This window comes from Myotis myotis, unplaced genomic scaffold (assembly GCF_014108235.1).
Source record: "Myotis myotis isolate mMyoMyo1 unplaced genomic scaffold, mMyoMyo1.p scaffold_m19_p_2, whole genome shotgun sequence".
Lineage (NCBI taxonomy): Eukaryota > Metazoa > Chordata > Mammalia > Chiroptera > Vespertilionidae > Myotis > Myotis myotis.
In genome coordinates, this window is record NW_023416324.1 from 195,574,700 (window position 1) to 195,588,437 (window position 13,738).

Consider the following 13,738-nt stretch of genomic DNA (forward strand, 5'->3'; position numbering starts at 1 on the left):
TGATCCAGGTGACTCTGAGGCAGGAGGTGTGACAGACTGCTTTTACAGAAGCACCAGAGGAAGACAAAGGCAACTGGCATCCAGTTGGCTTGGCTTGGTTCCTATCTCCACCAAGGACATGCTCTGGTAATCTGAATAAGTTGGTTGACCTCTCTGTAGCTCAGTCTTCATCTATAATCCAGGAACTAATCCATCTGCCTCGTAGGGTTGCTAGGAAGGGGAAATGAGATGATACATTTAATTAAACACCCAGCGGAGCACCTGGCACAGAGTAAATACCCCAAACAGCACCTATACAAGCATTACTTCCTAAATTCCTAGGCTGTGGTTCAATCACCTGCTTAGTTTTCTCTTTCTGGGTCTGTAACAATTTAGATATCTCTGTGGCTCTGCTCTGAATTGTTTTCCATTTTCACTTTCTTTGTAAGAACTGAATGCTATGGCCCATGTCTGATCAGGGCCCAGGTAGCTCATTATAATCCTATGTGTGTGTCTAATTATTCCCTAAATGGGCACACCTCATTGCACGCTTTAATTTCAGCATCTCATTAGAGTGCTCCATTTGCCCACCTTGTTATTCCCCATCCCTCCACCAATGTCCCTCTTTTGCTGCTCCTCCTTTCAGTCCTCACATCTTTTCATGTCCATGTCTTTATGCAGAGTATTAAATCCTTCCTTTTATGCTTCTCATTATTCCCTCCTTTCTGCACAGCTCATTACATCCTTCCATCTGTGAACCTCATTATGCCACTCCATTTTTATCTCATTACATCCTCATCATGCACATATTATTAGCTCCTCCATTCATGCACAGCACTGCATTCTTTCTCTCTCCTTCTTATCACAACCTGCCCTTTCCACCCTCCCCATTTAATGCTTCCATTTATAAATCACATTGCATCCCCTTAAATGCCTGTACCATTACACCCATCCATTTATGCATCTCATTACACCATTACCCATGCACATTTCTATGTGCATTTCTATTTGTACATCTCATTACGGCCCCATCAGACATGCACATGTCATTATTCCCCTTTCAAATGGTCACGTTGCATTACATCTTGTTATGTTTGCATCTCATTACATTCCATACCCCTAGGTTTGACAACACACTAACAAAAACAGACAGATAAGTATGTCACTTGCTTTTAGAAAATGAAATATGTTTCTCGGGCACCTAACATCAATGTTTCTTAAACAAGTCATTCATTTCAGAAAGATTTACATATATTTCTCTAGCTAGGAAACAAAAAAAACCCCAGTATATTTTGTATGCATAAAAAGGAGCTTCTTAGTTTGCTTTGGTCAAATCATCATCATTATCGCTGTTTTTTATTATTTCTTTACAGTTACTGTAATTACCCATGAATTGATTTGGGGCAAAAACTCTCTGAAGGAGACAGCTGAGGAATCACTGTCATTTTACAGATTGAGCAGTGCATTGAAAACACTGAGAAATTAAGATGTTTCCCAAGAACTCTAGTGAATGATGGTGGCAGGGTACAAACTCAGATCTTCTGGTTCTGAAACCTACCTTCTTTACTCCATACCACTCTGCAGGGCGGGGGCGGGGAATAATCTTATTCCTAAGTGTAACTTCTGCTGTTTAACCCATTCTACAGTACTTCCCTAGGATACAATGTGATGTCAGTGGACTGTAGGACTGGTTTGTTTTCTAAAACAAAACAATAGAATGTATTCCAAACACGACATTTCATGCTTATCTGTCTCCCAGTTTGGAGATCTAGATTAAAGGAGGCCTTAATATGGCACTTCCCCTCCCCCCAACAGGAATAAATGCAAAAATCAGGAGAAAGACAAGGTCCTTTAATGACCTTCACCCCCAAGGCAAAATAAAGGGTCTCCTCCACAAGGGGGCGTGTGTAAGGAACACCCCCAACACACGCAGAATATTTATTCCTCACAGATTCTAACAGGGGTGGGCAAACTTTTTGACTCGAGGGCCACAATGGGTTCTTAAACTGGACCGGAGGGCCGGAACAAAAGCATGGATGGAGTGTTTGTGTGAGCTAATATAAATTCAAAGTAAACATCATTACATAAAACGGTACAGTCTGCCGAAACCGGTTTGGCTCAGTGGATAGAGCGTCGGCCTGCGGACCGAAAGGTCCCTGGTTCGATTCCGGTCAAGGGCATGTACCTGGGTTGCGGGCACATCCCAAGTAGGAGATGTGCAGGAGGCAGCTGATCGATATTTCTCTCTCATCGATGTTTCTGACTATCTCTCTCCCTTCCTCTCTGTAAAAAAATCAATAAAATATATTTAAAAAAAAAAAAAGGGTACGGTCTTTTTTTTTTACTTTTATTCATTTCAAACGGGCCGGATCCGGCCCACGGGCCATAGTTTGCCCACGGCTGTAACCCCTGCCAGTCTCCTTGCTTCACTGAACTGTGTTCTCTAACTCACTTTTATTTTTATTAAATTCAGAAATAGTTGACAAATTCAGAAAAGTAAAGACAGGTGATACCCATTCCCACCACAAGATAGAAGAGGTGCTTACCTTTCTTCCATATTCACTTCAAATATTTCTCTTTACAAACAGAAAGAAGATGTTGTGAATACGCTCCTGAGGTTGGTATTAGTTCCCTGAGTGCTTTGGGGTTTTACATGTGTGTTATTACACTTTGTGTATCTTTTGCAATATGCTTTCTGAACTTAAGATTATCTTTTAAAAATATATCTGTTCATACATGTAGAGTTAGCTCATTCATTTTAGCATCTATTAAATTTTCCGTTGCATAAATAGGCCATAATTCGCTTTATCCATTTCTCTACTAAGGGGTAGTTCAACTTACTATGTCTGCCTTGATCACTATTACTTCACCAATGCTTAGGGTTATGCTCTATCTGTTGAATGACTAAGTGAGACTTTTGAAGTTCCCACAGCATGCAAAGCAATGCCTTCTCTTTAAGTCCATGGTAAAGTCATGGTAATTTGATCCCCTCTGTAACTGCTCCAAGTAGTAAACACATCAATAAAAGAATAGTTCTTAAAGTAAAACTAGACCGTGGCCAAATGTTGGCATGTACTGGTGTATTAAAATAATTGTACCTGAAAAGGGTGGTCTGATTCCCAGGACCTGGAATACTTCTTATGATAGCAAAAGGCAATAAAAATGGAGAGAAATGCAACAATTGCTACAGAAGGGTGGTTGATTTTTCTCATGGTTTAAGCAGCAATGCTTTAAGAAGTCACTGGAGACTGCTGCAAGCCCCTAATGCAATCAGACAAATACGTCTGTGGTCACCAAAAAGATGGCCTGCTTCAGACATGGGAAAGGGTTGTTGGATGGAAATTCTCCCAGAAACTTCAAAGCCGAGAAAGCCCTTTCATTATGATGTGGAAAAGAAATTCTTCATGCTGTGCTGGTGGGAATGTAAATTGGACAGCCATTTTGGAAAGTAATTTATCAGAACCTAGTGAAGTTAAGGATATGCATAATGTTGCATTTTTAATGTCTCATGCAAACAAGGCTTCTGGAGCAAAGCAGATCATTATTATCATTTACAGCAAATCACCTCACTGGTTTCCCTTTGCCTCCGTTGTCTAGGACAACACTGGGAGAACCAAATATCATCCTACACATTCTAGGGCCTATACTGTAGTTAGGGAGCCCTGAAAATATGAATCTGGGGTGTTTAAATAAGGGATGGACAGCTGTTCCCAGTCTTCTGGGAGAAGGGAAGAAAGATCTTTGCTCCTTGGGAAAGATACTGGTTTCCTACTGTGACCCTTTTGGATGCACCTAAATCTTCCCAAGAAGAGGGTAAGATAATTGTCCCCAGCTTGACAACCAGGGATGTCTCCAAACCTGGGTCTCAGCCCCACCCTGAAAGGTAAACTCATACTCTGGGAAGAGAAATCTCTCAAGATGGTCTCTCACTTCTAATCAGTCATAAATGAACTTTGAAAGCTTGTTCTCTTAGCCCAGGTCCAACATTTCAGTAAAATTTTCTCAGAAAACCCAAACTGAGCAGAAACGTAAAAATATTTCCTCTACAGCCTTATACCTCCCTATGATCCACTCTGGGATGATTACTCCAAAAAAATTCTTGATAGCATCCACAAGGGGACAGTTATGAGGTTATCCATTGTTGGCATGGTCCATGTAAGTGAAAAGGTGGAAGCACCCGTGGGCCCATCACTAGGGGAATGGTTAGGTAAAATGTGGTGGGTGGTGGGTGGTGGGTGGTGGGTGGTGGGTGGTAGATGCACACTGTGAAATCACTTTGTAGCGGTAGAGGCAACTAAATACGCATGCAATACCATGTAGAGATCTTGAGTGAAACAAGCAAGAAATAAAATGCAGTCTATGGCATAACATCATTTGGGAAAATGAAAAATACACTAAATGTTGCTCATATTTTTCAAGAGTATATGTCTGTTCAAAGACACATATCAAACTCAAAAGAGTGAGAACATATGTAAAGGGGAGATGGGAGGGGCAGTCTGGGAATGAGAGCAGTATCAGGGATAAAGGGAAAAAATAAGACAAGGGAGGGACCTTGCCCCCAACAGAATAGCCTCCAGAGCTGAGGAGCAGAACCTCACTAACTGATTTTCAAAGGAAGACAAAGAGCCTGGCCAGTGTTGGCCTGCAGATCGAAGGGTTGACAGTTCAATACCCATCAAGAGCACAGACCTCAGTTGCAGGTTCCCTAGCCCGGTAGGGGCATGTGCAGGACGCAACCAGTCAATGTGTCTCTCTCACGTCAATCTCCCTCTCTCTCTCTCTCTCTCTCTCTCTCTCTCTATATATATATATATATATATATATATATATATATATATATCCCCTTCCTCCCTTCTACTCTCTCTAGAAATCAGTGGGGAAAAATATCCTCAGGTGAGGATTTTTTTTTTTAAAAAAAAGGAAAGCCCCTCCAATGAGCTCTTCCACATCAGCACCCTGTGATCTAGCACCACACAGTAGTGCATAGTTGTACTAGATGCTCAAGACATGGTTGCTAAATGCAGGTGGCCATCATCAATTAGAAAAAAAATCACTGCAATTCTTTGCTTTCCAATGTGAAAGGCGATCCTGTGGGTGCTGGCTTTCACTGCCAACAGTCCTGGTGATTACACTTTACTGCCGTCACCACTATAGAAATGTCAACGCTTTCTTAACATTTTGAGAACTGGTAATCTTTTGTCCTTGCTTCCACTTTGATTTTTTTTAAAAAAATGCTTTGCTGAATTTAGTGGGCTAAAATATTTTAATTGCATTTATAAAATACATTTATTCAACTTTACTCAATGTGCCACCTTTATTTTCTCATCAATTCATGTGCTTTTATTTGCTTTTCTATAAACGACTTTATATAAACTCTTGCCATGTTTACTGCCAACATTCTGTGATGAGATTATTTTTTCATGATCCTTAGATGAGTGTGAAAATTTGCCTTTTTGAACCAAGTCAAATAATCTATCACATTGGTTGTTTCTTAAATAAAAGCATTCTTTAGAACTGCTCTCTGAAATGAATGAAACAAAGATGAGTGCCTTCTTCCAGCCACTCAGAGCCAGACCAACAGTCAGAATTGCCAGGACTTGCCAAGAAACAACCCAGTGCTTCCCAACATACAGGGACTCCAAGGATAGGAAAATAGTCATGTTTATGTCGTGATCTCCAGTAAAAGTAAGAAGCTTGCTACACTGACCTCATCTACTCATGTGTGCCTAGAGTTATCTTACTAGTTTGGAATAGAAAAGGGGAGACAGTGCAATACTGAACCACACTGAGTTCTTCCAGATCAGCACCCTTGGTGCCTCTGCTGAGAGTCTGTCTCCCACCTGTTGTCCCACCCTCCCTCACACACAGCCCAGCCTTCTGCCAAGTTTCAGAAAAGGCCAAACGAGTTCAATTTTCACACTTCACTTCTCCCTTCCATATTGCACAATCTGGAATAATAACATCTCTGATTTTTAAGAATGGAATTTTTGCTCTTGCAACCAGATTATATATGTTGTCATATGAAACCTATTGTAGTCCAGCCCATGAGGGCTGACAAATCCCACAAATACCAATTAATGGAGACAGATCAGCCAGCCCCACATCTGTTCCCAAGGGTGTAGGATTAATTTCCCAGGCAGTGAATATCGGAAAACCTGGGGGAGCTTGTTTAGAAATGCAGGTTCCCGCCTGAACACAGGCATATAGGGTTAGGTTTCCAGGAGTGGAATCTGTACCTGGTGTTTTTAACAACTTTCCCTGGACTCCTGAGCACTGGCGATCTGGAAAAGCTGAGAGTCTTGAGAGCATGAAATCAACATGCTATCATGATGAAGTCAGACCAACATTTTTCTTCAATTACTAACATTTTATTCTAAAATCTTGCTTCACAAAATTAAATAAAATGAATTCCTATAATACACATAGAGATGCTGCTACATATTTTTTAAAAGAAATGTGTTCTGAAAGAGCTTTATGGTCATAGTTGAATAGACATAAAAAAAATGAAACCCTAAACCCTATGTTTCATATAAATTAGAGATAAAGTCAGTAAAAATTTATAAAAATTTATTGAACAACTACTATTGGAACAGTGCTATGCTAAGTATTTTTCCAAAGCTACAAAATAAGTCAGTCTCCTTGCTAAAGAGCTTTAATCCAGTTGAGGACCAAAAGATTCATGCCAAAATAAGTTTAGTAACAATCACAACCAAATACTAATAATGGTATATTTCAATTTTCCTCCATGAGGAGTAGTGTGGACCCAATGAATTGCTTTCTCACTTCCTTGGAATACAAGACTGTGTCTCCTTCATCTATTTGTCCTTGGTTCCTGACACCAGTTACTGTAAAGACTAAGTGTTATGAATTGAATTGAATTGTATCATTTTTCAGAAATTGAAATAAATTTAAAAATTAAATTGTAGCATAAATATTTTTTAAAGTTCCCTTCTATTCTTTTTTTAAAATATATTTATATTGATTTCAGAGAGGAAGGGAGAGGGAGAGAGATAGAAACATCAATGATGAAAAAGAATCATTGATTGGTTGCCTCTTGCACACCCCCTGCTGGAGATCAAGCCCACAACCCAGGTATGTGCTCTGATCAGGAATTGCACCATGACTTCCTGGTTCATGGGTCAATGCTCAACCACTGAGCCATGCCAGTCAGGCCATAAATATTCTTTAGAGTCCTTTTGTTAGTATATTCATTCAGTCTACAGTGTTTCTTATAAGACACTATGCCTACAAAATGTAGGACAATACAAATAATATGAAGATGAATAATATAGAAATGAATCATTCATTTTCTTCCCTCAATAAATGTACTTCGCACCCTGGACTCCCTATAATTAGAATGTGTGCACTGGAAATAGCCATAATCCCCTGCTATTATGTGAAAATATTGGGGATTATTTATACTAAAAAAAAAAAAAAAACACCTCTCCTTTATGTTTCTTAAACACATACTTAAAGTATGTGCCTAGAATTGATCCTATTAATCACAGGCACACAGAGCACATGAGGCAATCCTATGTTTGTATCTGTGCAAAAATAACTTTAGAACAGAATTTAAATGTGCCAGGATCTAAACTTCTTCCAGATGTATGCTTTCACTGACTTTTGGAAAATTGCTTCTCAGTGCCCTCTCACAGTACACAGACCACATTATAACATCCAGCGGCCACTTTGCACTTTTATGGAATCCATAGCGCTGACTCATGCTGTCACTGTCATCAAAATAATGTTGTAAATACCCTCTCATCTTTCCATGCCGCCTGGCTGATTTTTCCCTGAGGAGGCTTCACACGGGACTTTTTATGTAGTTTCCCAAATTCCTGCTCTCATTAATGATTTTCTTCTAAAACTGGTTAAAACCATTATTTTCCCTCCAGGGGCTTTTACCGCTCTTGAATTAGATGGTGTTTATTAGGAAAACCCTTCTTAATGGCATGCTTGCTATGGTTACATATATTTTTCTTTAAGTCAGCAGAAATAATTTGGACTTCAAAATTCTTCGGGTTTTATTGAGGCCTGATTTGAAGTGCTCTGGGAAGAACGTGTCCCCTCTAAGCAAAATCATTATCTTCATGGAGAATTGGCCAACAGGGTGACCTTCCCTTCTTCGTGGCACAATCTCAGTATTGGTTCTCAATGCTGCATAACAAATACCACAAACCTAGAAGCTTAAAACAACACATATTTGTTATCTCACAGTTTCCTCGGGTCAGGAGTCTGCTTGTGACTTAGCTGGGTCCTCTGCTCAAGGTCTCAAAAGGCTACAAGATATTGTCTGGGCTGTGTTCTCAGTTAGAGGTTTAAATGGGGAGGATCTGCTTCCAGACTCACTCAGGTTCTTGGCAGAAACCATTTCCTGGGGTTTGTAGGAATGAAGGCCAGGATTTCTTACTGGCTATTGGCTGAAGGCTACCTTTAGGTCCTGGAAGGCCACCCACAGTTCCCTGCCATGGGGCCCTGTCCATGGGTCATTCACAACTTGGCAGTTTACTTCTTCAAGTCCAGGAGGAGGGTCTCCCTTTGCATCTAGCAAGACAGGTTGGGGTATGTGTGTGTGTGTGTGTGTGTGTGTGTGTGTGTGTGTGTACATTATGACAATCATAGAATTGATGTCCTATCACTTTTGCCATAATATTCTTGTTTAGAAGAAGTCACAGGTCCCTCCCACACTTAAGAGCAGGGGACTCTCCAAAGGGATGAACACAATTATTAGGGGGAGGGGTGTCACTCTAGGGTCTGTCCATTGCAATCCCATTGAAATGAAGTACTTAGAGAATGACTGACTCTACTTAGATATGAATGACTTTTATTACTCTTCTGGAGTCTGGCTGTCTTAAAGGAAGTTTGCAATTCTCTAATCAAGTCCGTCTTAGTTCTCTTGTCTTGAAAAAAGAGGGAAGTTGTGTAGAAATTCTTGGGCAATGCCTGGGGAAGCGACAGGACCCAGGAGGGTAAAGAAGATTAAGTAGAGAAATAATGACCTCGAGGCTATTAAGAGATCAAATTTTCAAACATTTAGGTATCACTGGCTGATGGTTTGTTTGCTTGTTTTGTGGTTTATTTTGCTTTGATTTCCCACCAATATTTAGAATTGCTTGCATTTCCTCCATCTCTCCATTCAAGTTGGCTGTTCTGCCGACTTCAACAGTTTACAGAATCGTCTCTCTTCTTCACTAGTTCTCTCTGCATGACACCTAACCCCTCTGAAGAGGGAGGGTCTGTAACTGCATGCTTTTGACTTCAGAACGTGAACACTGGGATGGAGCTTGCCATCTGCCTTAAACTTCTTAAATAACTCTTTACCAAGACAAATGTGGTTTATAGGTAACAACCTGGGACATTTCTGGTCTCAGGACAGGAAAAATAAAGGAACCCTTAAGTATTAAATACTTTGTTTGCTAACAGTGTTTGTGGTGAATGAAAAATTGAACTCTAATTGTGTGGGAAAATAGGGAAGTGATTTGCATGCCAATGGCCAAGTACAGACTTCAGAGACTTAGCAGTTTTGAAACTGGTATTTATGAACATCTGTTTTTCCTCCATAAATTTTAATATGGATTTCATCCTTTGAAACCTACAAAACTCCCAGGTGCTTCTTCGGTCTTTATCTTGGGAACATGGTTTTAAGAAAATAATGTTTAAGCCTCCTTTTTTTCATTAAACGCATTTGAAGTCACTTTTGTTGAAACAACATTCTGTATATACAGTGCCTGATGGAATGCCTAAAATATGGTATTAAATGTTAGCAACTTGAAATGCTGTGTTCAGCATGTGGAGCCTCCAAAGCATCCAATCCAAGCACATGAGCTGTAATAATCTTAATAAAGGATGTTTGAAAAGTATTCATTTCTAGTCCCAGTTTATACCTTTCATTATTCCACATGTATTTATGTAATGCTTGCTTATGTGACAGGCACTTTTAGGTGCTGAGTTTGCAACAGCCAATTCAACAGACAAAACCTCTGCCCTCGTTGGGTTTATGTTCCAGTGAGTGTGAATGTTCTCTAAAAAGAAGTCCTCTTAAAATTCTCACTATACTGTTTGTATAGTCTATCCATAAACTTCTCACTGGGCCTGCAAACCAATGACATTAATCCATTCCTGATGTCGGACTAGAGTCTGGGAATACAACTGTGAACAAGGTAAATATATGTCTACCCTCAATGAGCTTAGAGTCTAGCATACTTCTCACTTCTGTCAACAGATATAGACCTGGGAAACCATTTGTCCTGGGAAACCTAGTGTGTCCAAGAGCTGAGGGGTGAACTGCTTATGGTGGACCTAAAATAGAGGATGATCAAGTAGATACCCATATGGTTATCTAATTTACTAATTAGAAAAGGTTAACTAATTTACTAATTTACTTGGCAGAAATATGGGTATCTACTTGATCATCCTCTATTTTAGGTCCACCATAAGCAGTTCACCCCTCAGCTCTTGGACACACTAGGAGATGTTACTATGGGTAAGAGAGAAGAGTATGTGGGCCAGCCTGGCAGGTGTGGCTCAGTGGTTGAGCATCAACCTAGGAACCAAGGGGTCACCGGTTTGATTCCCAGTAAGGGCAAAAGCTCGGGTTATGGGCTCAATCCCCGGTCGGGGGCATGCAGGAGGCAACCCATCAATGATGTTTCTCATTGGTGTTCCTATCTACCCCTCTCCCTTCCTCTCTCGCTCTAAAAATCAATAAACATATTTTTTAAAAGAGTGTGTGGGCCAGTGGAAAAGAAATAAAATCACAGCTCAACAGAGGATAAACACATAAGTTGGCTGGGCACGTGCAAGGCTAGCAAGAACATTAATTCCCTCTTAGGAAAGCAACCTTTTAAGAGTGCAGTTCTGGCCGTCCTGTAGCAAAGGATACACGTCATTTACATAATAGCAAAGCCTCAAGAGTACAGTAGAGCTATTTAATTTGGTTAGGCTAATCATTTTCCATCCATTCACAGTGTAATGGAAACTCTCTCCTCTGCCTCTTAAATAGGGACACACTGGCACAATGCCACAGGACACATAAAACATGGTCAGTCCTCTTGGTGTGTCAATTCTACTCAACCATTTGGAGGGGAAAAGGTTAACTACTTTACTGGTATGTAATTTAAGACATTATTTCCCATTAAAATCAATAAAGCCATATTAGGAAATAGATTGTAAAATTTGCATAGACTTTTAAGATAAAGCATACAACTAAAACAATACTGGGGCCAAGGGCTGAAGGATTAAGCCCTTCTTCATGTTTTCCACCAATCCCCTGCAAACCAACCTAATAAAAATAATTTTTTGATAGAGATAATTGATTCTCAAGTTCATGTCAAGGGTAACTAAAAGACAAATCCCCCAATAGTGTTCCTTTTAACCACACTGCCACCTGGATATCCCTTCTTTTTAGAAATTCTGGCACTGTGTCTAGATGCAATAACATTCTGGGTACTTCAGGCTCTAACCCCTCACCACTTACCCTGGTGCCCAGCCCTGGGGCCCGTGCCCACTGCATTTAAGACACTCCCGGAAGAGTCTGAGATGCTATTCTTTTCCACAGTGAGGGGAGAGGGGTCTCCTCAACACTCCCTCCTCGTTCTTAGCACTGAGATTGAGCATTGGCCATCCTGCGTCCAAGGCCCCCTTTCCAGTTTCAGGATGCCCTGCAGCAGGCAGATCCGCTGATGTTCCCTGTGCTTTGTGTTCCTGAAACAGGATCTGGACCAGGTACAGCTCCATCTGGAAGAAGTGAGGTTCTTTGACGTGTTTGGCTTCAGCGAAGCAGCAGGAGCATGGCAATGCTTCATGTGCAACAACCCTGAAAAAGCAGCCGGTGAGAGACACCCCCTTACTGCTCCAAATCATGTGTGCCCCTGGGGATTGACAGGGACCTGTGAGCCCCCCTGTTCTAGTTGGCCCTCTTCTTGCATAAACATTCTCAGTTGTAATAACGCGCAGAGGTGTGTCCGATGGCCACTGCTTAGTTCTGAGAAAGGCATCTCATCAAAGTGGGAGTGAGGAAAAGAGCTGCTGGAAGGGAGAGACACATAAACCAGAAATGAGTGAGAAAAACAATACCTTATATGTATAGCTGCCAAGAAAGCAGTACTGGCCACTTCGCCCTGGAACCATTCTTCCTTTCCACACAAATGACCATGAGGGTTTGAGGGAAAAGGAGCATTCTGTCCAGAGCCTCAAAAAAATGAGAGAGCACTTAATGAATGAATGAGCACACAGACCATGACATCTTCCAGTCATCCCTTCCACTTTGCTTTACAGTTAAACCGTGTTAAAAAAAAAAAAAAAAAAGTTAAACACTTAAAGAGAAAGGACTTATTTGAGGAGTAACTTCATGACTGGTTATTCTTTCCCTTCCTTCCTGCTGCCCACGGAATTTAGTCTACTTCCCTGCCCTAAAAATAATAATTGTTCGTGAATATGAGCCAAGCTCTGTGTTAAACATGTCAGATACTTCATTTAATCTTCACAGTAATCTTATGAGGTTAGTACTCATATTATCTCCGTTTTTACTGGTGGTGAACTGACGCATGGAGCAACTTGGTAGGAACTCCAACCTGCCTCCAGAGCCCACAGTCTTTTCAAAAATATATATTTTATTGATTTTTCACAGAGAGGAAGGGAGAGAGATAGAGAGTTAGAAACATCGATGAAAGAGGAACATCGATCAGCTGCCTCCTGCACACCTCCCACTGGGGATGTGCCCGCAACCAAGGTACATGCCCTTGATCAGAATCGAACCTGGGACCCTTCAGTCCACAGGCCAACACTCTATCCACTGAGCCAAACCAGTTAGGGCCAGAGCCCATAGTCTTAACCATTTCACCCTTCTGTCCCCTGGTTATACTGGCCCCAATCTGACCAGTAGATATTGGGTGGTAATAAGCCTATGTTCAAAAGTGATGCTGGCCTCGGAGTATGTCATCAGTGATTTGCCCTCGGAGAGGACACAGTTCTCAACACGAGCACTGCTCAGGAACTGCGATGCAGACCAAGGAAACAGTGTAAAAACACTGTTGAGCCCGGCTGGTGTGGCTCAGTGGTTGAATGTTGATGCATGCACCAAAAAGTCACAGGTTCGATTCCTGGTCAGAGCACATGCCCAGGTTGTGGGCTCGCTCTCCAGTGGGGAGTGTGCAGGAGGCAGCCAACTGATGTTTCTCTCTCATCGATGTTTCTGTCTCTCTCTAAAAAATCAAGAAAAAAGCAAAACCACTGTTGAGCACAAAGCCACTTTGTACATGAGCCATCCTCGAGAAAGCCATTGATTATACCACCTGTACCTGTGCCTTTAATTTTAGAATTTTTGCAGCTTAGAGATTACCCAGTGTGGCAAGTTGATTCTCTTGCAAACTGCCAAAATGTTGAGGCTGAATAGGGAAAAAAAAATGTGTTTATTTGGCCAGATGGAGATGTGAGGGGATTGCAGAGAAGCACCAATTAAAATGCATTACCCCATGGAAAAGGGGTGGATGGAAGAGGTTGGCAGATAAGGATGCAGCCTTGGTGAGGCAGATGGTTGGCTGGTTAGTCAGGATTGAGCTGATCCAGAGTGAACACCGCAACTTTTAAAAAGTTAATTTGAGCAAATGAGGAATTGGGGAATTGAATGTCTCCATCGTAAACATTTCTAATTTCACCTAGGAAAAGAGTTTAAAAGAAATGTTGAGAACATGGTGAAGTAAGGTGCGTATCATAGATGGTTCTGAGCCGCCTTTCAGAATTTTCATTCCAAGCGAGCTGG

General features: G+C 41.2%; 1 protein-coding gene across 6 annotated transcripts in view; it reads left to right on the top strand.

Moving 5' to 3' along the window:
* Window positions 1-13,738, top strand: part of VEPH1 (ventricular zone expressed PH domain containing 1) — a 200,290-nt gene that overhangs the window by 164,559 nt on the left and 21,993 nt on the right. For 5 of the 6 annotated variants that reach the window (XM_036350438.1, XM_036350440.1, XM_036350435.1 and 2 more), the window contains one exon: window positions 11,692-11,809. In XM_036350438.1, the coding sequence (XP_036206331.1) occupies window positions 11,692-11,809 (118 nt within the window). Of the gene's footprint in view, window positions 1-11,691; window positions 11,810-13,638; window positions 13,681-13,738 lie in introns of all 6 variants that reach the window. The other variant, XM_036350439.1, reaches the window with a different exon arrangement.